Below are 27,145 nucleotides of genomic sequence, written 5' to 3'. Positions count from 1 at the left end.
TCCTCAGATTTCAACCCTTCAAGTATCGGGTTCAACACTGGGTGGACCGAGAACTTGTGAATATGGGTTTTTTGTCCTGGGATGTGGATCCTGATATGGCAGGTACTCTCCTGGATATGGTTGAGCTGAGGGGGAGTGTATATGATGGGGTTTATAGAACACTACACCTCACTCTTAAGAAAGATCCCTCTATAGCTAACCAGGGCTACCTTAAGAGCACAGGTCCCGCTACGGGAAGAAGGGCAAGTTGAAACAGAGGAGTTTAAAGGGAAGGGCTAAGCAGAGGCAAGGTAGGCCCAGGGGAGGAAGAGGAGAAATTCCAGCATATGTTCTGACTGAATAAAGCGCACTGCTGTGACCTGGCTGAGAAAAGCCATTTAATTTATCAGACTGAACTGCATATGTTTTTGCTTTCAGGTGTGTCCAGAGCCAGACCTGAACCCTGGTGGAGAATCCTGGACTTACCGGCTATGTTTAGGAAGTGGCAACTCCGACAGTTGCAAACTGTGCTTGGCCTGTCCCCAGAGGCCTTTAAGACTGAACATTGAACTACAGAAGTTTCCTACCATATATCTCAGCACTGAGAAAGGAATAGGCCAAGAATTACCTTAAATAGATACTTAATTTGCATTTGTACCTGTTATCTGGCTGCGTTATTCCACTGGCCCCTCCCTTTTTTGCTCAGGACTCTCACAGACCCAAAACTCAAGAACACATTCAACTAAGACAATTACTCTCATTTGCTGCCTTTAGCACTGGTCATAAGGTTTGATACATCAGCATCTATATCACATTAGTGAAAAACAGAAGTAATAATTAAATTATATTATACATTTACATATGTTTTATCTCACAGTACCTGACCAGGAGGTGCATGTTCACATATAGTGGCCTCATAATCCATTGCAAACTCAGGGGCATTATCATTGATATCAAGTATAGTGATGGCGACAAACCCTCTTCCAATTTGCACTGGGTTCTCTGTGTAAACAGCAACAAGATAGAAAATTGTAGCTTTTTATGATAATGCTGGAATTAGCACAAGTTAAGGGGGAAGTTATCAATGTGGGCTGCCATTTAGACAGACTATTTTACAGCTAACTCTGGTATTGGGAGCTAGGTCTCATTGAATAAAAGGAGACCTGTGCTAAAATAGTATGAATTACTGCTAAAATAATCCATTTTAACAGTAGTGCAGGTTGATGATTTCCCTCCTTAATGTCCTATGCATACACTTCCTCCCAAACTAGATGCCTTACAGCTGTCAAATCATATGTCATTCCGTACTTTTTCAGTTTGAGTTCAGAACTCTGAATGCAATGATAAATTCCTACTTCTTTTAGAGGGTCTTTTACAAAGGCACGCTTACATTTTTGGTGCGTGCTAAAATTACGAGCACGCTAAACATTAGAGATACCAATGCATTTCTATGAGTATCTCTAACGTTTAGCACGCCCACAATTTTAGCTCACGCCAAAACGTGAATGCGCCTTAGTAAAAGACGCCCTAAGTCATTTAAGTTTGATTTGTAAAAAAAAAAGTTTCATTTTTGAATGTGGAACACTAAGCAATACCTGCAAACTCAGTTATCATGCTACTAAAACAATTGTTCTAATACTCTAGCAATGTTTTTTTAATTTACTAAATGCAATTTGCATATGCCAACTGATGGTCAGATATGGTACTTGATTTGAGTGTTTGGACATGAACAGCCCTTTTAAACTTAGTCTCATAAAAAATGTATAGCATCAATATTCAGTTGCCACAGTCAGATTTGTTTTCTTAAATGTTACCTGCAGTGGTAAAAAAAATTATATATATATATATATATAGAGAGAGAGAGAGAGAGAGAGAGAGAAATTCAGTGCCACAATCCAGATAGTGGCTGGTGTTGAATCTCCAGATAAGAAAGTCAGCCCCGAAACATATCCAGATAGTGGTAATATTCAGTCTGCTATCTGAATAACTTATCCAGATAAATTATGCCAGATTTCTATCTGTCCTAAGCTATCTCGATAACAGTCTGAATATTGTTACTATGGACCTTATTCTATAAATGTTATGCTCCTAAAATTATATTCCTAAAATGTGTGCTCCTAAATTATGAGCATAATTTATTTTGGATAAGTACCAGGATCACTCTGGCTCTGCACATTCTTCACATTATCCACATACCCCCTTAATTTTAAAACTTTGCACACACAATTTTACACTTAGCAAGCAAAGCTTCACGCATAAGTTATAGAATAATGTCAGTTGCGGGCATAACTTGATGGTATAATCATTACCTAATTGGCATTTAATGACCAATTATTGGTTATAACTGGCTTAAATGGCACTGATTGGCACAAATTAGGAGTTATACATGTAAGTGCCATTAGATGGTATTCCGTAAATTGTGAGTGCAAAATCCGGAGCACACAACTGCAAGTGGGACATGACCCTGGGAGGGAAAAGGACTGGTCAGGGGCATGCCTAGCATTTACGCCTATAGGTTATAGATTACTAGCATCTATGCACCTAACTGCCTGAAGTTAGGTGTGTAAATACAAACTTATGCTAGTATTCTATAAGGGCACTTGCACGCAAAACTGCCAATATAGAATCCATGCTTAGCACATCATCCCAGTGCCCAACTTCAGGCGATCTATGGAGAATTACCTCCACAGTGTTGGAATGTAATTGTATTTTACATGCATTGCCTGTCACCTATTATTTCTCTGAGATTACTCTGTGACCTCTGATGTGAATTACTTAGAGAGGTCACACAGCTATGCAACTTCCTGTGGGGATTAGATGCAGCAGATGCAGCACATGGAGCACATGGAGCTCATGATCTCTCCTAACCTGAGAGGATCTATGGTGGTGTGAGCATCCATTACCATCTAAGCACATGGAAGGAGCTGATAATACAAATGTATAGTAATATGTATATAAAAGCCTGTCTGATTATAATCTAACTACAAACTGTGAGTAAACAGATGTTTTGTTACTTCAACTTTAAAGTGACTCAGCAGTGAATTATTCAGGGGTGAATGAGAGAGAGATGAAGAAAGAAATTAACATTTCTAAAGCTGAAGCTGTGTGTACTAAAATCTGCTAATTATTTACTACAAATAATCCAACAAAAGGGTTATGGGCCCAGGGTCCAGGAATTGAAAAAGAAGAGAAATATTACCAGGCAGAAAAAAAGGCCACATTTTTCTCTTAAGTTTTAAAGGAAAGATTCAGTCTGTCTCTCTCTCCCCCCACACAGCAGACAGAAGGCTAAGAAAATGGCTGAGGGAAGAAATTCACCATTTTTCTATTCTCTCAAGGTGCCTAGATTAACTGAGTTTAATTATCAGCAGTGGGAACTAAGATTCATATGTCTCCTTCGAGCAAAAAGATTAAATATATGCTTAGACCAAGACAGAACAGCTGAAAATATGGCTGAATGGGACAATGCAAACTATTATGTGAAGTGCATGCTTTTGGAAGCTCTCTCAGAGAAACAAGCCATATTAGTGGAGGGAAAAGATACACCAAAGGACATTTTATATAAACTGAGAACTATGTATGCAACTACATATGCAAAGCAGCAACCAATTTGGTTAGCAGAGTTGAATGAAACCAAATTAAGGGATAAAAGTAAATGTAATGATCACATTATGCATCTTATGTCTTCATTTCAAAAGCTAGAACTTTCTGGAATTCCCATGTGTGATGCATTGAAAAGAGCATTTCTTTTTACCTCACTATCAAAGAAGTTTGATGTTTTTAGGTCTGTAAATGAGGCCATTGAAGGGCAATCTTTTGAACAGGCAACATCAAAACTAAGGCAGGAATGCATAATAAATGATTCTGAGGAGATGTGTTCTCAAAGCAAGTCAGAGAGAAATGAAACAAATTTCTTGGCAAAGAACAGAGGAAGGCGGAGCTATGGGAAAACTCCACCCAAGGGCAAGCTGATTTGCTACTCATGTGGAAAGGAGGGACATGTATCTAAATGGTGTAAGGAAACACAAAACACTCCCTCTAGCTCACCTAAGCCAATGGAACTAAAGAATTTTCAAACCAGGAAATGTATGAAGGACAAAGATAAACACAAGGGCTTTCTAATGGCAGAAAAATCTTTGACTATGGTAAATAATAATTCAAATGAAAGTACTTGGATTTTGGATTCGGGGAGCACATGCCATTTAACCAATTGTAAAGATTTCTTTCAGGAAATGTGTCCAGAGGAAGGTATTCTTAAAACTGCAAACGCAGGGACTGCTAAGATCCAAGCAAAAGGTATTGGATTCTTAAAATGCAAAGTGTCTAATGAAGTTAAAGAAATTCCTGTAAGTGATGTCTTGTATATTCCCCAAGCAGTTTGCAATATGCTTAGTGTATCTACATTAGATAAGAAGGGATTTGCGATTCATTTTGAAAACAGTAAGTGCACAATCTCTAAAAATGATGAAGTGTATGCTGAAGCTTTTATGCATAATGATGTTTATAAGCTGAACATTTCAGGTGAAGCCTCACATATGGCGCAAGTAAGGAAGAATGATGGTAAATGTAGTCTGGAAATCTGGCACCGCCGCCTGGGACATCGTGATTCTAAGGTGATCCAGGATCTTTACAGTAAGCAACTGGCCACCGGCATTCAGATAAGTGCAGATGCTGGTAAAATGGAGAAATGCATAGACTGTGTTACTCAAAAAAGTGTAAGACCCTCATTTCCTGCATACACAGGAAATAGGAGTAATAAAGTGCTGGACTTAATACACAGTGACTTATGTGGACCGTTTAATATCCCATCATTGGGAAATAACAGATTTGTGCTAATATTCTTGGATGATTTCTCTAGATATTGTGTGGCCTATTTGCTGAAAGAAAAAAATCAAGTCACAGACATGCTGAAGAAATACGTAGCCATGGTGAGCAATAAATTTGAAAGAAAACCAAAGGTTCTTCAGACCGACAATGGTGGTGAGTTCACTTCACAAAGCATGCGCACATTTCTAGAACAAGAAGGCATTCAGCATATCACAACAGTAGCTTATACACCAGAGCAAAATTCTGTTGCAGAGAGAAAATTTAGATCACTTGTGGAAATGACCAGATGTATGCTGTCAGATAGCAATCTCCCTAAAAGACTATGGGGGGAAGCCATTCTCACAGCAGTGTACCTACAAAACAGAATGCCAACTAAAGGCGCTGAGCGCACACCACATGAGACATGGCATGGTAGGAAGCCAAACCTGTCAAACATAAGAACATTTGGAAGTACAGCATATGCTCATGTACCAAAGCAAAGAAGGCATAAGCTGGATTCCACAACAGAAAGGGGCATTTTAGTTGGCTATACTCCAGGACACAAAGGATATAGAATTTTGAATCTGAAAACTGGCATTGTTGGCATAAGACATGTTACATATTTTGATGAAAACAAAAGGGTTGATAAAGGCTGGATTATCCCAGATGAGCCTTATCATCCAGAATATGAAACTAGAACCATAATAGACATGCCAGTGTATATAAATGCCATACCAAGGCAGATGTCTGAAAGCAACTCATCTGTATCTAACGAGGAACAGGCAGAGGAAACAGACACAGAAAGGATCATTGAAGAAGACAGTACAGTTGGAGAAGGGGAATCAATTGGAGAAGGACTCTCAGATATAGAGGATGCAGAAAGGTCAGACCAACCTGTTGTCAGACGCTCATCCAGGGAAAACAAAGGTGTTCCACCCCCAAGACTGTCTTACCTAACAAAGTCAGCAGAAGCTCAAGAGCCCTTAACATGGGATGAGATTGAGAAAATGCCAGCAGAAGAAGCTGCTGAATGGCATAAAGCTGCACAAGAAGAAATTGATGCATTGGATAAAAATAATACTTGGATTCTTACAAAATTACCTCCTGGCAAGAAAGCTATAGGATGCAAATGGGTATTCAAGTTAAAAAGGAATGCACAAGGAAAAGTGGAAAGGTATAAAGCCAGATTAGTGGCAAAGGGATATCTTCAAAATTATGGAGAAGATTTTGATGAAGTGTTTGCACCTGTAGTGAAACACACGACAATAAGAACACTTCTGAGCATTGCAGTCTCAAAAGGCATGCAAGTCAAACACATTGATGTGAAAACAGCGTTTCTTCATGGAGAAATAACTGAAGACTTGTACATGGAACAACCAACAGGTTTCATAAATACAAAACAAAGACAGCTAGTGTGTAAATTAAACAAAGGTCTTTATGGATTAAAGCAAAGTGCAGAATGTTAGGATGATAAATTGCATGAAATATTGACAAATTTAGGATTTAAGCAAGGTGAAGCAGATAAATGTTTGTACACTAGGTGCACAAATGGACAATATGCATACATTTTAGCTTTTGTTGATGATCTGCTCATTGCAAGCAAAAGTGAGCAAGAGTACAAGGACATTGTAAAATATTTAAACCAGAATGTTGAGATAAAAGAACTTGGTAATGTGTCATACTATCTTGGTATAGAAATTGAGAAACAAAATGATGGTTCTTATCTTCTAAGCCAGAAGCAGAAAATAAATGAGCTTATTGAAAGTTTAGGTATGCAAGATGCCCAAGTTGTAAGCACTCCCATGATCACTGATTTTCTGAAGGATGAAACAGTAAGAGAACCTTTACCAGATAACATCCAATATAGATCAGCCATAGGTAAGCTTTTATATCTAGCTACCACATACAGGGCTGATATAGCAAATGCAGTAGGAATTTTGAGCAGAAGGGTCAGCTCACCTACCAAATCAGATTGGACTGCAGTTAAAAGGATGGTAAGGTATTTAAAGGGTACCATTGATTGTAAATTAAAGATTTCAGCCAATAGTAATCCAAAACTAATATGTTACTGTGATTCAGATTGGGCAGGGGATCATTCTGATTATAAATCCACAAGTGGATATGTGTTTATGTATGGAAATGTACAAATTTCATGGGCCAGTCATAAACAAAGTATTGTGAGTTTGTCTTCTACAGAAGCTGAATACGTGGCCGTATCGGAAGCGTGCAGAGAACTGATGTGGATTGAAAAACTTATGCTGGATTTCGGAATAGCTGAACAGAGACCAATCCAGATAATGGAAGATAATCAGAGCTGCATCCGACTGTCACAGAATGACAAGGTTCAGTCACGCACCAAGCACATCGCAACGAAATACCACAACGTGCGAGAGTTGGTGAAAGAAGGGGTCATCAGTCTACACTATTGTCACACCAGTGAGATGACAGCTGACATCATGACCAAACCGTTACCCAGAGAACATTTTGTGAATCTGCGTATAAAGCTTGGACTTTGTATGAATAAATAATTGCATGACAGTTATGCATGAGAAGGGGTTTGTTGGAATGTAATTGTATTTTACATGCATTGCCTGTCACCTATTATTTCTCTGTGATTACTCTGTGACCTCTGATGTGAATTACTTAGAGAGGTCACACAGCTATGCAACTTCCTGTGGGGATTAGATGCAGCAGATGCAGCACATGGAGCACATGGAGCTCATGATCTCTCCTAACCTGAGAGGATCTATGGTGGTGTGAGCATCCATTACCATCTAAGCACATGGAAGGAGCTGATAATACAAATGTATAGTAATATGTATATAAAAGCCTGTCTGATTATAATCTAACTACAAACTGTGAGTAAACAGATGTTTTGTTACTTCAACTTTAAAGTGACTCAGCAGTGAATTATTCAGGGGTGAATGAGAGAGAGATGAAGAAAGAAATTAACATTTCTAAAGCTGAAGCTGTGTGTACTAAAATCTGCTAATTATTTACTACAAATAATCCAACACACAGTGCAGAGAATTGGCTGTCTTTTGCAACAGCATTGGAAATGTCAACAACATTTCCTATATCACTGCATCTCATTAACAAATGAAAACAAGCAGAATAAAACTATATTAAGTACAATTCCATAAACGGCACCTATATTTAGATGCAAATTGTGTGGGCTAATTTATAAAATAGGTGCACCTATGCACGTGAATGACATAAAATTGGCATTTATGCGCATATGTGCTAGACGCTAATCTATACAATTGGTGCACTAAAATATTTCTGCCTAGCTGTATTCTGTAAACCGTTGCCTAGATTTAGGCACAGTTTATAGAATATGCTTAGCCAGTTGATAGAATAAGCCTGGATGCCTGCACCTAACTCTAGGCGTGTCCTTTTATGCCAAGTAAAACTTGGTGTAAATACCGGTGCTGAAGTTAGGTGCAGAGCAGGAGTATTTCACAACACCCATGGTCCGCCCATTCCTGAACCCTCTTTTGGCACATTAGAATTTACACACACCACTTTACAGAATACACCTGGCATGTTGTGCGCATAAATTCAAATTAATGCCAATTAGTATCAATAATTGCTTGTTAAGTGGTAATTATTGGTGTTGATTAGCCTGTTAAGTAATTATATTTGTGTGCAAATCCAGAATATGATCGGAATTCCACATGGAATTTCAGTCACACTATATAGAATCTGGGGGACAGCGCAAAACAGCAAATAGTCTGTACCAGTGGGAGGAGAATGGGCATGTGATGTGTGTTCCACTTAGCAATGTACACACCTTATAAAACAGTATCAGATGAGCCCATTGCAAGGTACACTTAGGCATGCCAGCTTATACTTGCAATTGACCTGGCGAAGCTGTCATACCTAAATTTTTGCACACCAAAGTGGCTTTGCATTACTATTTGATAACTGGCCAAGTGTACCTTAACACCATTATAAAATTGGTGCTAAGCATGCTTCTTCATTTCACCTACATATGGCATGCTGATTAGCATACGTTAAATGACCATGGTATACCTATGGGACTTAACACATACTAATTCATTAGCACACCTTAATAAAAGGACCCCTTAGGCACCACTTCATAGAATTGCCTCCTTTTTTCTTTGCTGATAATAGTGCAAACTCTATGCAAACAGTGTGCACTATTTGCATAGAGAATGAATACTTAATGACATTGATCTCGTAATGACAAAATGGCCAACAAAACACAAAATGAAAATTCCCAGAAAGAACATACAAAATGGCACAAAACCAAAATTCTCAGGTTGCCCATCTCTAGTTAGCAGCACTTATCCAAATAGCAGGTGCAGCTACCTGGATCAGTGCTTTTCTGTCTTAATCCATATCTATACTGTAGGTATATATACTTCTATACAAATACACAAGTATTCAATAGAAAGCCATCTGACTTACGACTTTCCATTGCCAGGACTGTGACGTTATGTACAGCATTAGTCTCTCTGTCCAAGAGCTTGGCAATTGTAATAACACCACTATTTGCATCAATATTGAAATATCTCTCCAGATCTGTGTTCCGATCTATTGAATACCTAAATGAAATATAAAAAGGAAGAACAGATCATTTTGAAAGGTTTATTTCATGTAAAAGAAATCAGCCAATATGTCTTTTTTCCAAAGTCAGGGGCCCATTTACTAAAGCTTAGTGCATGCTAACGAACATTACAACATGTTACGTGCCATGTGCCTATAGGTGTAAAATAGGACACATAGCATTTAGCACATGCTAATGTCCATTAGTGTGTGTTAAGCTTGAATAAAAGGGCTCCTAAATGTACCCTACAAAGGGAGGATTTACTATACGTGTGACAAATGTATAAATCAGGTTATGCAGTTTTCACATCTGTTTCCAGCTTCTATCTCTCCTTTATAAAGAAAATTAAGTATGTTACAGGAAAATAAGGGAAAGGAAAGAGGATGGGATTTGATATACTGCTTTTCTGTGGTTACAAACAAAGTGGTTTACATATTATACACAGGAACTAAAATGAAAAAGGGGATGGAATTCCTGGAACTTCTCCCATATGAGGAGAGGCTAAAGAGGTTAGGGCTCTTCAGCTTATAAAAGAGATGGCTGAGGGCATATATGATTGAGGTCTTTAAAATCCTGAGTGGTGTAGAACGGGTAAAAGTGAATCAGTCTTTCACTCTTTCAAAAAGTGCAAGTTTTGGACTCTGAAAGTTAATAAAAAATGTACCAGGTTAGTTCAATAAGAAGGTATCTTATTTTCCATTTTTATTATTTATATTTGTTAAATTGTAGTGTACTGATTGGAATATGTCAGTTTTTTAAATTGTCTGGTATCTATATATTTTGCAACGGAACATACATCACTGTATCTCTTTCTCTGGTGTTGCACTGTGTGCAGAGTCTGGCTTCTTAGGGGTTCATTTTAATTTTTGTGTACATATTTTTCTTTTAATTTCTGCTTACTTACTCTATATTGAGTGAGGGTCCACTTGTGTCCTGCATGTGTGAACAGACCCTGTTTAGCATTGTTAGCATTGAGTGTCTGTGTAGGATTACCCTGTACTAATTCAGATTGTTTAAGTTTTCTTTTTTTTTCCTATTTAAAATTTATTAATTTTAAAACAACATAGTATTTGTGAAAACATACAGCAACATATAATATGGAATAGAATAAAATTAAAAAAAAAAGTCAGTGGGCTGATATGAGTAAAACAGAACAGTATATGCAATATACTTTAGAGAATTAATTCCTTTTCACAAGATACATAGTCGTCTAGCAGTGACCATGCTTTGTGGAAAGATGAGAAGTGACCCAATCTCATGGCAGAGAGACAAAGCGGGGTTCACACTCTCCACAGCAATCGAACACAACAGAAATAGGGTGGAGAGGGCCCAATGTCAAGAGATCAGTCACCACACACAAGGGTAAGATGCTCCAAAAAACTTGTCCCACACTGGACTAAACTATCCAAATGTCCAAATCGCCATCTTTGATTCAAGAATAAACTGAGACTTTTTTAGACCATAAGGATTGTTTTTTTGCCAAGGGCACTGGGAATGGCCCCTCCAGCACAAACCTATGGACGGCGAGTGATTTTTCCACAGTTGGAGTGTCAAGTTATCCTGTCAGGAGCTGAACGCTTAGGATAAGTAAAAGTGTTTTGCATGTCTTTTATGGATGTTGAACAACTGAAGGATTTTGAAAATGCTCTTGAATTTAGGGGGAGGTGCCTTGGTCTGATTTTTTGATTTACAGCTACAAGGGTCAGGTCTGGGTTCATTATTAAAAATTTGCGATTTAGTTCATGTGGGTGGTCTCACTGTGCTGTATAGTTTTAGTGGTGTAGAAGACAGTGAGTTTTTTAAATTCGGTTTTCTCACGTAAAGGTGAGTTTTTTTACGTCTGGTCTGTTTTTCTCCTGTTCTTCTTCCACTAGGACTTGTGATAGTAATTGACTCCTTACAAAAATGGGGTTAAGATTTGTACTTGCAGACTATTGTTTACAGTAGTTTCCCCAGTAGGAGATTTGAGGTCCTTTGATAAGTTAAAGAATAACAGGAATTGCATTTTTAAGTTCCTTGCACAGAGGGAGACTCACTCATTTGAGATTTTCAAACATTTTGTGTGTTAAATACTGCAATTTTGAATGCCATGACTTGGATGCTCCTTTTTCTACCTGGACAATTTCTATAAGCTTACTGTATGATCTGTTTTGTATGTCTTTTGGCCCAACAGGTCGAATATAAATTCTTAAATTAAAATATGTTGAAATAATAGATTATTTTCTATGAGGCCAATATTCAGACCACGGGAGTTAGCCGGGCTAACTCCAATGGTCGATGCTAAAACAGGATAGTGCCGGGCCATTTCTGGTGACCAACATTAAATATCCAGTTTATTTTTGGCTGGTTTGACTTTGACTAGCCAAGCCAATATTCAGCGCAGGCTGGTCAAAGTCAAACCTGCCAAAAATAGGACTGCCTTGCACACAGCCAAATATGGTCATTAAAGTTAAATGGCGATGCACTGAAAATTGGTGGATAGCCGATTATATCACCCAATATAACCAGCTGTTAGTCACTAATCGGCAATATTCAGTGGGACAAGGCCAGCCATGCCCCACTGAATATCGGCAAATAGCCAGCTATGTGGCATTAATGGGCCAGGTGCCGACTGGTCGGTTAAATCCTTAGAATATCAGGGGGAATATGTCAGTATGTCCATGAAAGAATGTTTAAGCAAAGTAGGTTTTCATAGACAGGATGAAATGGGGGAACTGGTCTCATCTGACTTTCTGTGTTTACTGGCACTATACAAGAGGAAGAAAAGAAAATGTTAGTGGGCTGGGATAATGCATGGCTGCTATTTCTTGTTTATTCAAGAGAATACTAAGGAGGAATAAATTTGCAGACCATTTTCTGTTTCCCAGTAAGAGGGCAACAAAGAGAAGAAGTGTAAATCTATCCTTTACAAAAACCCATAGGGATTACTATATCATGGATAGCCAAACAGGTTTTACTGAGTGTTAATTCCAAGCAGAGAGTTTATTGCATGGTTCATCAATACATACATGAGGTCATTTTAGGGTCATTTTACTAAGTTGCAGTAAAAATAGGCCTTTGCATGCTCTTATGTGAGTTTTTCCTTTGTGTTGAGGCCAAAGTTTCTGAGGCTATGAAAATCCCAATTTTCTATTTTATGCATTAATGGTCATATGCTAATGTTGCCATTAGCGCTGAGCAAAGTTTTAAAAATCACCATGGGAATACTTTACTGACAGCTATTTTGTATATGGAAAGGGCTCCTGCATATCTGTGTGCTAACCAGTTAGTGTGCATTAATGTAGGTGCACTAACTGGTTAGCATAGAAATGGCCACTTTCTGACACTGACCCTAAAATAATCCAAAAATATATTTAGCCCTTGGCTAGTGTGTGCTTATTCTCAAATTACCTTCTGATGTTGTACCACATCCCGTGGTACTCAACTATTTTGCTGCATTAGGCATGTTTTAATGCATAACACAGCTTAGTAAAAGGGCCCCTTTATAAGTAATGAACATGTAGAGCAGCATTTAGCATTCTCAGAAAGGCACTTATAAAATTGCCCTGTATATGCATGTACAAAGTAGTTAGAAAATGGGGGAAGCCTGTACAAGGTCAGCATTTAGTATGTCTAAATACTTGAATGTTATAAAATGCACACACAAAAAAAAACAGCGCATTCATGCAGAAAGGTTACCCTTGCCTTTGGAGCAGGCTCACCTTTCTGTGGAGGCTTTCAGTGAATACGTTTTCTAAAGGCACATGTTGCCTTTCTAAGGGCTCCTTTTACTAAGGTGTAGTAAGAACTAGCACACTCTTAACACAGCATGAAAGGGCTTACCGCCGGACATGTTGAGGTATCCCACAGTAATTTTGCACTCTGCAGGTGCACACCATCCCCCTGGATTCTATATTGCATGCCTAGAAATCCGTGCTGAAATTGGCGCAGATTCTATAGCAATGCATGCAACTTAATTGGCTTAACAAGGTAATGAGTGCACATAGCACTTAACAAGCAATAATGAGCACTAATTGGCACTAATTAAAATGTAGGCGCACAACTTGCTAATAAAGTGCACCAAACTTCTAATGCGTGCAGGCAAAAGGGGCATCGTTATGGGTGCAGAAATGGGTGTTTTGTGGGCTTTCTAAAATTTATGTGCATAGCTATAGAACATAGCCCAGTACGTGTAAATCTACATGATGAGATTTACACCATGTTTTTGTTGGTCTAAATGAATGCACATAGTTTAGACACTGAGATATAAACTAAGCATATTCTATAATTGGCGCCAAAATCTAGGTGCCAAATGTAGAATACGCTTAGTAGGCACTGATTTCAGCGCCAACTTTTTAGGCAACATATATAGAATCTCCTTCCGTGTGCTAATTTTTGTTTTCATGGGGGGGGGGGGGGGGGGGGTGTCTGGGGGGGTGGGGTGGAGAGTGAGCATTTCTATGCTAATCAGTTTCCCATGAGTCATTATGACCTACAAAATAGATGGTGGTCAGGGCTCACACGCTAATCTTTTTTTTTATGGCTACACACATGGCCATTAATGCCAGAAATTTCAGCTGCAGGAAAGACCCGCGTAAAGGCACGCTAAGGACATTTTTCCCATACCTTTGTAAAAGAACCACTGAATAGGCATGCAAAATACATGTGCCTTCACAGTCTTGGTGCATTGTAATATAATCACCCTTTCCATGTATGTTCTGTACAATACTAGATAATTTCTTCTTGAGTGTTGCAAAATTCCGTTTTACCTTTTATGTTTCATCACCTGTTTTCTTTCTGGCTGCCAGGGCTGCTGTGCAGTAAGACATCAAGCTTGCTTTAAAAAATGTGCAACAGCCCTATTTTCCCCAGAGACTAAAACCTGTCACCTTTTTAAAAGTCACAAAAGGTCAATATCTAAGATGAAGTCCCTTTCCAGGCCTCAGGTGTCCTAGTTATTTACACTACTGGCAGAGCACCATTTGACTAGCTTTTAAAGCACATTCAGAGACAATATTTTGAACCAAGAGCAGAACCAATTCTCTTAACTGAATACACACTACACACTCATATATACACACACACAAACAAAAGAAGATAAAATGTGTTCTGATGGATGGCCCGGTCGGTGCTTTTAGCACAATTTTACTACTGTAATGTAGTATATACAGGGTGCTGAAAATTATTTTTTAGTAAGCTACAAGAAGTTCAGAATGCCACTGTTTATATGATATATAATGCATACAAATGCAAATCAACTTATTATTATTATATAGAACTTCATTGGCTTCCGATTCAGGCAAGAGTACAATTTAATTAAATTATGCACTCTGATTTTTAAAAGGCTTCTTATGCCATAAATGCCGTCGAAGCGAGCACCCCCTCTGCAGCCTCCCCCACCCCACTCACCACACTGAACCCCAGCACCTGGCAACCCCACTTCTCCCAATAAGTCTTCAGTGCCCAAAGTCAATTCATCAGAAATACCACTCTGTCCACCAGCCAGGCCAGGGGCCATAGCTGAAGGTGCTGCTGGTCAGGGCCACTGAGAGGGGGGAGGGACAAGGGGCGCAAAATTCCCCAGACTCACAGACTCAGCCTGCAAAGGGGGGGGGGGGGGGGCTCTGGCCCACAGCCGGCAAGCTTCTTACCGCCTGCTTCTGAGTCTGTCCTCTCCTGCTCTTACATGCTACCCTGGACCCAAATGATTACATTAACATGATATTACGTTAATGCAATCATCCGGGTCCTGACTCCCGGCACATAGGAGCACTGGAGCAGGAAAGTACAGAGCAAAGGAGCAGCGCAACATGATGCAGAGACAAAAAGGTGCAGGGTGGGGCAGGCGGCGGCGTGCATGGTGGTCCAGTCCTGTTCCGAGCCCGGCTGTATCTCTCAGCGGCCCTGCTGCTGGTGCTCTGAAGGCTACTGTTGACAATCCGCCTGAGGACAACTCCTCCTGCCTCACTCCATGAGAATCCTATCAAACTCATTGCCTCACCCTCAGCCCCTCCCACTTTGCTAACCCTCCATCCTGACCACCCTCTGTAATGACCCACCCTGCCCTCCCACCACTCCACCCCACACACAGACTTCCCCCAACAGCAGCCCCAGATTGGCACTGAGCCCGGCCTCTTACAACTTGAGGCCCCCAGGATGCTGATGAGGCCTGACCTGCTCGAGCAGCTGAACCTACCTGAGGCCCTTGCTGTCCACCTTGCACTCAGGTTGGCACTATGACACCCCCCCCAATACACACACACACATCCCAGCACAAATGCTGTCCATGTCCCCTCTGTGCTGAACTCCACAGAGCAGATCAGGCCCTCTCTGCTGATTAGGACCATCATCCCCTAAGACAGCCCAGTATATACACCAAAGGACCTCAACAGCACCCATCAGCGCTCAGGCACAATATGAGAACTGCCAGAGTGCACTGCCGCTATAGCTCACCGCCACTGCCAACTGTAGCACCTCCCACTGACACCAAGTGCATGCAGTGGTGCTCAACCTGCCAAACAACAGCACAATGGACTTCAATGCAGCACTTAAGTGCACAACACCACTATAGCTCGACACTCCAACACTTCAGAACCTCCACAGCCCAACGCTAACCCCCAGGTCCACACTACAGATCACACAGGTACCAAAGCACCAAAAAAACAAAAACTGAACAACTGGACACAATCCCACTCCCACACACCCTTCCCCACCTACTCCCAATAGCAAACAACGTGAAGCCTGCCAACACCTCCTCACCCTACCCTGCCCTAGCCCCCTACCCTTCCATCCCTCACCAATCCGACTCTCTTCAGCTCTGTCACACCTCACCTCTGCCTGCCAACAACTCTCCTTACCCATCCCTAATTTATCCCTATCCATCCTTACCCCATCCTATCACAATATCAATCTCTCCTGTGCCCTATTCACCCCCTCCCCACACACACACACTTTGTCTTGGATGCAACTCAGTCAAGGTTACTAGCCTACTGCTTTAAGGCAATGGGCGCCATTTATTCTGAAAAATTGTTACAGCTTAATCTGATAATCTGATTTTATTTTGAGTCATTGTAATTCCTGGAGTATGCCCCAGCATCTTTATGTACTCCGCTTTGAACTTTTGGCACATGTGGATTATAAATCATATAGTAATGTAATATAACATACTAACAATAATAACATAGTAGGTAACGGCAGAAAAAGACCTGTACGGTCCATCCAGTCTGCCCAACAAGATAAACTCATATGCACTACTTTATATGTATACCTGACCTTGATTTGTATCTGCCATTTTCAGGGCACAGACCGTAGAAGTCTGCCTAGTACTAGCCCCACCTCCCGACCACTAGCCCCGCCTCCCACCACCGGTGCTGCCACCCAATCTCCGCTAAGCTTCTGAGGATCCATTCCTTCTGAACAGGATTATTTTATGTTTATCCCACACATTTTTGAATTCCGTTACCGTTTTCATCTCCACCATCTCCCGCGGGAGGGCATTCCAAGTATTCACCACTCTCTCCGTGAAAGCATACTTCCTGACATTTTTCTTGTGTCTGCCCCTCTTCAATCTCATTTCATGTCCTCTAGTTCTACCACCTTCCCATCTCCGGAAAAGGTTCATTTGCAGATTAATACATTTCCAATATTTGAACGTCTGTATCATATCACCCCTTTTTCTCCTTTCCTCCAGGATATACATGTTCAGGTCAGCAAGTCTCTCCTCATACATCTTGTAGTGCAAATCCCATACCATTTTTGTAGCTTTTCTTTGCACCGCTTCAATTCTTCTTACATCCTTAGCAAGATATGGCCTCCAAAACTGAACACAATACTCCAGGTGGGGCCTCACCAATGACCTGTACAGGGGCATCAACACCTCCTTTCTTCTGCTGGTCACACCTCTGTCTATACAGCCTAGCAACCTTCTGGCTATGGCCACCGCCTTGTCACACTGTTTCATCACCTTCAGATCCTCAAATACTATCACCCCAAGATCCCTCTCCCTGTCTGTACATATCAGACTCTCACCATCTAACACATACGTCTCACGTGGATTTCTACTCCCTAAGTGCCTCAGTTTGCATTTATTTGCATTGAATTTTAATTGTCAAATCTTAGACCATTCTTCAAGCTTCTGCAGATCCTTTTTCATGTTTTCCACTCCCTCCTGGGTGTCCACTCTGTTACAAATCTTGGTATCATCCGCAAACTTTACGTTCTAACCCTTCGGCAATGTCACTCAGAAATATATTGAACAGAATCGGCCCCAGCACTGACCCCTGTGGCACTCCACTACTCACCTTTTCCCTCATCCGAGCGAATTCCATTAACCACCACCCTCTGGTGTCTGCCGGTCAACCAGTTCCTAATCCAGTTCACCACATCGGGTCCTATCTACAGCCTGTCAAGTTTATTCAAGAGCCTCCTGTGGGGAACCGTGTCAAAAGCTTTGCTGAAATCTAAGTAGATTACGTCTATAGCACATCCATGATTCAATTCTCCGGTCACCCAGTCAAAGAATTCAATGAGATTAGTTTGGCATGATTTACCTTTGGTAAAACCATGTTGTCTCGGATCTTGCAACTTATTGGCGTCCAGGAAATTCACTATCCTTTCCTTCAGCATCGCTTCCATTACTTTTCCAATAACCGAAGTGAGGCTTACCAGCCTGCAGTTCCCAGCTTCTTCCCTATCACCACTTTTGTGAAGAGGGACCACATCCGCTCTTCTCCAATCCCACGGAACCTCTCCCGTCTCCAAGGATTTATTAAACAAATCTTTAAGAGGACCTGCCAGAACCGCTCTGAGCTCCCTCAATATCCTGGGGTGTATCCCGTCCGGTCCCATGGCTTTGTCCACCTTTAGATTTTCAAGTTGTTCATACACACTCTCTTCCATGAATGGTGCTATATCCACTCCATTCTCATATGTACTTTTGCCAGTCAATCGTGGTCCTTCTCCAGGATTTTCTTCTGTGAAAACAGAACAAAAGTATCTGTTTAGCAAATTAGCTTTTCTTCATCATTATCTACATAGCAGTTCACAGCATCTTTCAGTCTCACAATTCCCTTTTTAGTCTTCCTCGTTTCACTAATATACCTGAAGAAATTTTTGTCACCCCTCCTTACATTTCTAGCCATTTGTTCTTCCACTTGCTCTTTCACCAGATGTATCTCTCTCTTGCCTTCTTTCAGTTTCATACAGAATTCCTCTCCGTGTTCTTTTTCTTGAGTTTTTCTGTATTTCAGGAATGCCAATTCTTTAGCCTTTATTTCCTCAGCCACTTGCTTGGAGAACCATATCGGTTTCCTTTTTCTCTTGCTTTTATTTACTCTCCTTACATAAAGGTCTGTGGCCATATTTATAGCTTCTTTCAGACTGGACCATTGTCCTTCCACTTCTCATATGTCTTCCCAGCCCATCAGCTCCTTCCTCAGATGTTCCCCCATTTTACTAAAGTCAGCATGCTTGAAATCCAGGACTTTGAGTTTTGAGTGGCTGCCCTCCACTTCAGCTGTCATATCAAACCAAACTGTTTGATGGTCACTGCTTCCAAGGTGGACACCCACTAGGACATTTGACACACTATCCCCATTTGTGAGCACCAGATCCAGCATTGCTCCCTCCCTCGTGGGTTCCGTCACCATTTATACACTAATACATCTCACTAATTTATTATTTTTAAAAAGTCATTTATAATATTTGCTTAATTGCCTTTAGTCATTTAATAGCAAGGTTTGCCCTCTCTCTCTACAATCCATTTAAATTGTACTGGAATATTATGAACTTTTATTCATAAATGGAAATAGAATTTATTTATTTATTTATTTATTTATTTATTTATTTATTTAATTTATTTATTTGTAGCATTTGTATCTCACATTTTCCCACCTATTTGCAGGCTCAATGTAGCTTAAATTATGCCATGATGGTGACTGCCATTTCCAGGTACAGAATTTCAAATGGTAATACATTTAGTTCTATACATACATGGTACAGAGGAATGCATTATGGCATTGCATAGAGTTTCTAAGTGATAAAATGAGTTGTAGCATAAGTTAGGTCGTCGACTATAGAGATGTCATCTTCAATTTAGGAAATAGATTGGTAGTGCGTATTGTGTAGCTTTCTTTAATAGCAGTGAGGTTAAACAGTCAAGTGACAAGAGTTTGGTTTTGTCTAGTTTGTGTAAAGTCTATTTATTTTGTTTTCAGTAGTCTACGGAAGATTGTTAGGTCATGTATTGATTTTATGGCCTTCGGTAATGCGTTCCATAGTTGCTTGCATACATAGGAGAAGCTGGATGGGTATGTGGATTTATATTTCAGTCCTTTGCAACTGGGGTAATGGAGATGGAGGAATGTTTGTGATGATCTTTTTGCATTCCTAGTAGGCAAATCTACGAGGTCTGACATATAGGTCGGAGCTTCCCTGTGAACGATTTTGTGGACCAGGGTGCAAACTTTGAACGCAATTCGTTCTTTTAAAGGGAGCCAGTGTAGCCTCTCTCTTAGGGGTTTGGCACTTTGATATTTCGCTTTCCCAAATATGAGTCTGGCTGCTGTGTTTTGAGCTGTCTGAAGTTTCTTAATGACTTGTTCTTTGCATCCGGCATAGATGGCATTGCAATAATCTAGATGACTTAGCACCATCGATTGTACCAGGCTACAGAATATTTCCCTTGGGAAGAAAGGTTTGATCCTTTTAAGTTTCCACATTGAGTGGAACATTTTCTTTGCAGTATTTTTCACATGGTCTTCGAGTGTTAGATTTCAATCGATTATGACTCCCAGAATTTTCAGACTATCTGAGACCGGGAGGGTGTAATCTGGGGTATTTATGGTGCTTGGTTTGTTTGTGTTATATTGTGAGGATAGAATAAGGCATTGTGTTTTTTCTGCATTTAGCTTTAGTTGGAATGCATCCGCCCATGAATTCATTATTTGGAGGCTGTGTTTAATTTCATTTGTGATTTCTGTTAGATCGTGTTTGAACGGGATATATATCTTGACATCGTCTGCATAGATGTACGGGTTGAGTCCTTGGTTGGATAGCGATTTGGCTAATGGTGTCATCATTAAGTTAAAAAGTGTTGGTAAAAGCGGTGATCCTTGTGGTACTCCACATTCAGATTTTCATGGTGTTGATGTTTTTGAGTTTGATATCACTTGATAGGTTCTTGCTGTTAGGAAACCTTCGAACCATCTAAGTATGTTTCCTCTAATCCCGAAGTAGTCCAGGAGGTTTGAGAGTATTTGGTGGCTGACCATGTCGAACGCTCTGGACATGTCAAATTGTAGTAGAAGCACATTGTTTCCAGTTGCAATTAATTGTTTAAATTTGGTTATGAGAGTGGTTATAACTGTTTCAGTGCTGTGGTTGTATCGAAATCCTGACTGTGATTCATGTAATATATTGAATTTGGTTAGGTAGTTGGTAAGTTGTTTGGTTACCATGCTTTCCATTAATTTGACTATCAGGGGAATTGATGCTACTGGTCGATAGTTGCTTGTGTTGTTTAATTTTCTCTTTAAATCTTTGGGTATAGGTGTAAGAAGTATATTTCCTTTGTCCTTGGGGAACAGTCCATGTTGCAACATGTAGTTCATGTGTGATGTTAGGTCTGTTATGAAGCATTGGGGGGCAAGCCTTATTAGGTTGCTGGGACAGATATCCAATTTGGAGTGGGTTTTGGAGAATTTGTTGATTACTTGAGTGATGGTTTCTTTGGTTAGCAGATCGCAGTTAGTCCATGTTCGGTCTGCTGGGTATTCACCGGGTGTTGGGTCCAAGCAATCCATGAATTTTTCATAATCAGTGGTATTGAGTGGTAGCATGGATCGTAGTTTTATAATTTTCTCATTGAAGTATTTGGTGAGGTCGTCTGCTGATGGGGTGTCTGTGCTGGTTGTGGTTACCGGTGTAGTTGTCTATTAATTTATTCACAATTTGGTAGAGTTTATGTGCGTCTTTGTAGTCTGGCCCTATTTTGGTTTTGTAGCATGTTCTTTTGGTTTGTCTTATTGAGTATTTGTATTTAGGACTAAAACATCAATACTAGCATTCACAAAAAAATACAGTGTTATTTTCAGTGCTAAAGGAGGACAGTATTAATGCCAACATTAATCCATTAGTGCCTCGAGTCCTGTAATGTGTTATTTATCAAGTCAGGTCACAAATTGAGAAACTAAGAGCAAATCAATCTCTTCACTGAGCCTGTTTCTGCTTTTGTATGACACTAATCTAAATGTTAGTGACTATGTTCCCAATTTCAATCTTATCTCCTCTGCTGAGAGGAAGAGTTAATTAATGGTTACGAGCAGTGGGGTGAGAACAAGCGATGCCCATTTTAAATCCTACTGCCTCTCCTTGTGATCTTGGGCAATGTAGGGGTCCTCCTACTAAGCTATATTAAGTAATAACACAGTAATAAATGGAGTACTGCTATACACATCCAGGCATCCTGTGGTAATTCATAAATTAGTGCATGCTAACTGCTAGGATGAGTAGCTCCACAACAGAAAATCTTACATGGCGGGGAAATGCTCCTAGCAATAATAAGCAGAGGTATCTACACCCAATAGCCTATGCCCTTCTCGGTGGAATTTATTTTATGCCCCTGTTTAACTTAAGGTGAACACTAGATTAAAGCTCAATCCACTATTCTTGAAATAAACAGAAAAAGATTCACAGCTATCTCTTTACCACTTCTAACATATAACATTTGTATTTCTTCTTCCGGAAAAAAAAAGAGTCGGACAAAAGTAGATCAGAAGATTTATGCAAATGAGCCTCAAATCTCCATTGGTGACTTCTAAACCAAACCATCCAGAACAGTCTTTTGTAGTTTCAGTCTCTAAGAAGTTCACCTTCATACAATTAAGGATAATTCTCCTTCCCCAGTATATAAAAACAGACTGACTGACTTCCACCGGTTGCAGCCTAGCCTGTAGCAGCCCCTCCCCATAGACATTAAAAAGTAGCAATCAAATGTTACTATCCTCCACCCCCTAACTATTTTACATGGAGGAAAAAAACATCAATAGAAAAAAACAGATTCATCTGGTTTCACTGCTTGGATAAGAGTCCTTACATAGCAATGTGCCCCCTTTCTCCTTTCCTTTAGCTGTCCAAAATTTAAAAAAAAATGATGAGGCTATCCAGGTTCATCAGTTTATTCTTTAGTTCCTACAGAATTGTCTCAGGTAAGTAGGGCTGCACCTACTTTCCCCTAACTATCCCTGGTAAGAAGTTATAGGGGCTCTTGGGAAATGCAGCCCCCTTTCCCCTGGTTGGGGTATTGTCAGTCCCTGGGCACAGTAATGAACCAACTTCCTAAAGTTTAATGATCCTGTTGGTGTGCTTCCTTCCCCCAGCTTTTAAAGGGCAAGACTTCTTCCTGAACTTTCAGAGTGAGTTGCCTGGCCAATCCCTGTTTACATAGACAGAGATTTTGCTTCTGGATTAAACAAGGGAGCACTGCCTCTTGCCATTATAGGGTCTTCTCTCTTGTGACATCTCCTCCTTCCCAGAATAAAAGGAAAATAGCCCCCCCTCCATTTCTTTCAGGTCTGGGAGAGGATTTAGCCTCTCACCAACAAATGCATTTCCCTAATTTCCCCTCCCCCTCCAAAGTGTCTCACATTTGCTTTCTAGAATGGAAGAAACACTGTTCTGCAATTTAGGGGGGTTATTCTTGGCTTATTGCAGGGTTGTTCCTCAATTGCCATCATGCTCCAATACCTCATTATCACATTTCACACTAATTTTAATAAATGTTTTGAGAGGGTGTGTCAGGGGCAGAGAGTAGGCATTCCTGCGCTCACCAGATAGTGTATCTACATGACCACACACTACAAAATGGGTGGCGGTAAGTGATCACTCAGTAATTTTTAAGAATGGCTGCCTGCTAATGGCAATATTTACAACCACAGTAAAAATGGCCTTAGTATTTGGGAAAGACCTGTGTAAGGGTGCACCGAGACATATTTTTATCACAGCTTAGTAAAAGGACCCCTTAGATTGTAAGTCCCCTGGGAACAGAAAAATACTCACTGTACCAAAATGCAACACCTTGATTTACAACTAAAAAAAAGGCATGATCTATATCCTCTCCCTACTTGATAACCTGCAGAGTTTTGAAATTTCATCAACCTTGATATTTATTTTGGCTAGAAAATCAGACATTTCCATTTGCCAACTATTAAAATTAATTTCTAAAATGACAATTTTTGAATAGTCTATTCAAACCTAGAAAGGTCAAATTGATCTTTATTTAGAATAACAGAGTGGAAGTGCAAGCCTGAGCAGATATAAATCAGTGAAAACACCGCTCTGTAGTTTTACAGAGATGAGTTCATTGCATGGCACTTTAAAGGCCGAAATTAAACCGAAAGAAAGAATTCTCATTACCTCACAGGACTATTAGCAATATCCGGATCATGTGCTTGTACTATTCCAATGCTAGTGCCAACCTTTGCTGCTTCAGATACCACCATTGAATATAACTGTGGGGTAAATACGGGTGATTCATCCACATCTTCTACAATAATCTTCACTGTTGTTGTATCCATGAAGGGTCCCAAACTTAGAAAGTGAGGGTCAACATGCTTGTTTGCTGCTTCTATCCTGAGGGTGTAGCTTGTCTTAGATTCATAATCAAGTTCCTACAAAGACAGATATTCCGCAATATGATTAAATGAGAAAAGCACAGATTTAATTTATGAGAATATCAGAGCATGAATTACTTTACTATCAGTGTCCCAGGAGTTTTATGGCACACCAGGTAGTGGCAATATTTAAAATAAATTCACAGAAACTCTTTGCAGTGCATTATTTTTCCAGTTAAGGTACTTTAAATTGATAGATAGCTATGAGGTTAACAAATCTAAAATATTTTACATTAAAAAATTAATGAAACAGCTCTGTTTAATCCATTTTGTCTATGCAAAGAATACAATGATTCTCTCTCTCTCTCTCTCTCTCTCAAGATATATATATACATTGTGAGAAGGAATTGTAGCACACATACTTGGATTCCTCTGTCATGGCAGCTCTGCCCAGAAAACATATAGGCCGAAAGAAAGAAATGGTCATGCAGTAAGATTGTACTTACTACATGGCCATGCGGGGAGGAACACTTACCGCCACCCACTGAGGTGGTGGTAAGGGCTCCCACGCTAGCCCGCCGGTAACTGGACTGCCCAATTATTTCCAGGTAACTGTTGCTGTAAAAAATAGGGATCTAATTTCCTTAGCACCAGAAATGGTGCATGCTGGGGGTGGAACTACCGCCGGCGCCCATGTTGGGCTTGCTGTCGTTCCAGATTGCTGTGCGGTAAGCTTACCACTGCTTAGTGAAAGGGCCCCTAAGTGGGGAGAGGAGAGCCTATGCCCAGAAGAAGCTAGTGAAAGCCTTTGCATCTGAGCCAGAGGGCACTAATGTAAGCAATGCATTTCATTGGAACCATATACAATATAGTCTCTGCCCCGCCCCCAAAATAAATGGATGTTTCAGGGACACACCAGGAAGTTCACCAGGGCTGCCTGCTAACTCAAGACACCACTACAGTGTAGAGCATGGACTGGCAGTCAGGTCCCCAGCAAGGTTAAGAGGAAGAGAAGATACCTGGATAGATGGATTCAAGTTAAGTCAGTTACTTGTGCTTACTTACACAAGTATCACATTCCTGCTCTTCCAAAACCTTGCAAGGGAGGTATTATTTATTCTGACACTTAATACTGGGCAGTACATAAGTGAGGACAAGGTTTGGCGCTGTGTAGCAAGCAATTAACCATTTCTAAAGAGTTGACTGAGAGAGACATGGAGAAAAGAGTTTCTTTTCTTAAGGAGCAACATGCCAATGACAATTAAAAAAAAAAAGAAGGGGAAGGGATACACTAATGAAAAAGTAGAGAGGTGAAAAAGACAGTTCTGTTATAGTAACACTGAAGCACTACTAGACACTGCTAAGTGGAGTGTTGGGACCTGTGCACTGTCTGTCTGCTGCAGAACGTTGCTATCTCTCTTGGGATTGCCAGACAGATGCACTTTTTGAAAGCTCTGTCTAAGGGCTAAGAAGCCTAGGAATTGTGAATGTGAACCTAGGAAGAGGGGATATTGCTATTGCCTTTTTTCAAACATTTGGGTGTGCTGGGGCGTGCCTCACAATCCTTAAGATAACTTATTTTAAAGGGGCAGTACCTTAGGAGAATCAAAAGAGGACTGCTTATTGAATGTACAACTTTTCTTTTACTTGAACTGGAACCAGCACAGCAGAGTAGTTAGGGAATTAAGACTGCTTATTGACCTCAGCCATGAACTGGAACTGATACAGTTTGAAGGGACTTATGGTAAATATGGTTGCAAGTATTTTTAGTTTATGTTAATTCAAAACTGTGGCATCTTAATAGCTCCCAGAGGAGATGCATAAAATCTGTATATCTAAAATTTCCTCCCACTACTAGATTGTAACTTTTACCTAATGACTGCTTATAGAGTGCAGTGCAAATTTGCAGGTGGCAAAAGGCACCTTGTCCCTGATTCATCAGCAGGAAGACTACCACTGAGTGTGACTATATGCAGTGAGAGATTTAAATACAGATATATAGATCCATCTTTCTCTCTCTCTCTTTATGAATCAAAAAGACCTTGAAGTACTTTAGAAACACTGGAGCCCTTTTAATAAGCAGTGGTAATCACTAGTGCACAATCACTGTGAGATGCACTCAGGTGTCCTGTGGACTAAAAGAAATGTTTTTATTTTTGTTGGAGAGGCATGCTTGGAGGCAGAGACTGGGTGTTCCAAATCGGCTGGTCGAGCATGCGCAGAGCAGCCAAGCATTATGCTGGCTGCTCTGCGCATGCCAAATACGCCTCCCTGTGCCGGCCGAAGACGCCGCACTGCTGACCCCCTCTGATGCGACTCAATCCAGAGGACACTGCAGTTGAGGACGCCCATCCAAAAAAAATGTCCATTTTGGCCATCATCCCCCCCCCCCCCCCCCCCGCAATAATGAAAACGTCTTTTTTGGCAGTGCTTCACTCAGCTGAGAGATCAGGAAGTCTCTGAGCCAATCACAGCGTGTTTAGCTCGGCTGAACGCTTTGTGATTGGCTTAGGGACTTCCAGGTCTCAGCTGAGTGAAGCACTGCCAAAAATACTTTTTTATTATTGCGGGGGGGGGGGGGGGGGGGGTGAATGACAGCCAAAATGGGCGTTTTTTAAAAAGCGGAGCGCTATATATTTTTTGTTACTTTTGTTGCAGTTTTTCAATCCCGCGCAGCCCCAACAAGAGGTACAGACCTCTGGTTAGATTTTCCAGCATTAAGGCAATCGGAAAAGGTTAGTGCATCTCATTACAATAGGGTTTCTACATAATTTGCTCATCTGCATTCCGTTTTCGTTAGCTGCTACCGTCATCGGAAAAAAGTCTTTAGTGCATGCCAGGGTTTACTACTTGCTCGTTAATGTCTCGTTAAGTTTAGTGCATCTAACCCTGGATGTTCCTGTGGTAATCTTATGCTAATCAATTACCATGTGCTAACTGGTTAGTGTAAGATTAGTGGGTGAGCTCTTACCACCTACAAAATAGGTATTGATAAGTGCTCACGAGGTATTTTCTTTTAATGGCTGTATGCTAATGGAAACTTAGCACATAGCCATTAATACAAAAATTAGAAACTCAGTCATTTTACTGCTGCAGTAAAAATGGTCTGATGGGTCCTTTTACTGAGGTGTGCTGAAGAATGACCTGCGGTACTGTAGGCATGGGTTTTGGTTGCACGAGGAATCATTTTTTAGTGCAC

General features: G+C 40.5%; 1 protein-coding gene across 1 annotated transcript in view; it reads right to left on the bottom strand.

Annotated features, from left to right (window-relative positions):
• Window positions 1–27,145, bottom strand: part of CDH7 (cadherin 7) — a 335,699-nt gene that overhangs the window by 62,659 nt on the left and 245,895 nt on the right. The window contains exons 6-8 of the mRNA XM_030212588.1: window positions 23,750–24,003; window positions 9,220–9,356; window positions 860–981 (exon numbers count right to left, since the gene is read on the bottom strand). Of these exons, the coding sequence (XP_030068448.1) occupies window positions 860–981; window positions 9,220–9,356; window positions 23,750–24,003 (513 nt within the window). The remainder of the gene's footprint in view (window positions 1–859; window positions 982–9,219; window positions 9,357–23,749; window positions 24,004–27,145) is intronic.

The sequence above is a fragment of the Microcaecilia unicolor genome, chromosome 1 (genome assembly GCF_901765095.1).
Source record: "Microcaecilia unicolor chromosome 1, aMicUni1.1, whole genome shotgun sequence".
NCBI lineage: Eukaryota > Metazoa > Chordata > Amphibia > Gymnophiona > Siphonopidae > Microcaecilia > Microcaecilia unicolor.
Note: the sequence above shows the minus strand (reverse complement) of the source record. Positions and strands in the feature narration are given on the sequence as shown.